The sequence below is a fragment of the Austrofundulus limnaeus genome, unplaced genomic scaffold (genome assembly GCF_001266775.1).
Source record: "Austrofundulus limnaeus strain Quisiro unplaced genomic scaffold, Austrofundulus_limnaeus-1.0 Scaffold249, whole genome shotgun sequence".
Classification (NCBI taxonomy): domain Eukaryota; kingdom Metazoa; phylum Chordata; class Actinopteri; order Cyprinodontiformes; family Rivulidae; genus Austrofundulus; species Austrofundulus limnaeus.
Genome location: NW_013952651.1, coordinates 549,466 through 550,647, shown reverse-complemented (window position 1 = coordinate 550,647; position 1,182 = coordinate 549,466). Strand labels below are relative to the sequence as shown.

At 48.6% G+C, this 1,182-nt stretch overlaps 1 protein-coding gene across 1 annotated transcript; it reads right to left on the bottom strand.

Annotated features, from left to right (window-relative positions):
- Positions 1–238: 238 nt before the first annotated feature.
- LOC106525936 (uncharacterized) lies at positions 239–943 on the bottom strand (the record flags this gene model as incomplete). The annotated part of the gene is given in 1 exon segment (XM_014020335.1): positions 239–943. A coding segment is annotated over 1 exon segment (705 nt), but the record flags the coding sequence as incomplete, so codon positions are not given.
- Between the last annotated feature and the right edge of the window lie 239 nt (positions 944–1,182).

Below are 1,182 nucleotides of genomic sequence, written 5' to 3'. Positions count from 1 at the left end.
GACGATCATCTCCTTAGTCTTGTCAACGTTCAGGATCAGGCTGTTCTCTCTGCACCAGTCTACCAGCTGCTCCACCTCCTCTCTGTAGTCCAGGTCGTTGTCGTCTGTGATGAGGTCCACCACCGTTGTGTCGTCCGCGAACTTCACYATGTGGTTGGTGGCGAACCTGGGGGCGCAGTCGTGTGTCATCAGAGTGAACAGCAGAGGGCTCAGGATGCAGCCCTGAGGGGAGCCTGTGCTGAGGGTGATGACATCGGAGGTGTATTGTCCGATCCGGACTGACTGAGATCTGTRGGTGAGGAAGTCTAGCAGCCAATTTCGCAGGGGGGTGCTGAAGCCCAGGTGTCCCAGTTTTTCTGCCAGATGCTGTGGAACGATTGTGTTGAACGCTGAGCTGAAGTCCAGGAACAACATCCGCACATGAGTATTCTTCTTTTCCAGGTGAGCCAGGCTCAGGTATAGGGTGGAGGAGATAGCATCCTCAGTAGAGCGGTTTCGGCGGTAGGCAAACTGGGACGGGTCGAATGTAGGGGGGAGTCTGGAGATGATATGTTCTTTTACCAGCCTTTCAAAGCACTTCATCATAATGGGAGTCAGTGCCACAGGCCGGTAATCATTGAAAGAGGTGACTTGAGGTTTCTTTGGCACCGGAATGATGGAGGCAGTTTTGAGACAGGCTGGCACTGTGGCTTGGTATAGTGAKMTGWTAAAAATGTCTGTTAGGACACCAGCCAGCTGACCTGCGCATTCCCTGAACACCCGCCCAGGTATGTTGTCAGGGCCTGGGGCCTTCCGTGGGTTGACTCCTTTCAGAGTCTTCAACACATCGGCCGTGTCCAGGCAGAGTGMATCCTCTTCCTGGTGGGGAACAGTTTTCTTTGCCAGAGTACTGTTCAGTGCCTCGAATCTCCCAAAGAAGTTATTGAGTCCATTTAGAAAGTCATTTATGGTTTGATTTCTTTGTATGTATGGATCACTTGGTTTGTTACCAACATCTGGTGAAAATTTCATTTCATTAGAACCTTTAGTAATATATTTACTGAGAAAAGTGTTGACCTGTTCAATACTTATTTTACCTGCTGTAAATTGATGGGAAAGTTGCCTTATTTAACCAACTAAAGGAGAAGTATGACTTGTCTCAATCAGATTTTTTTTCAGATACCTACAGGTTAGGCATTATGT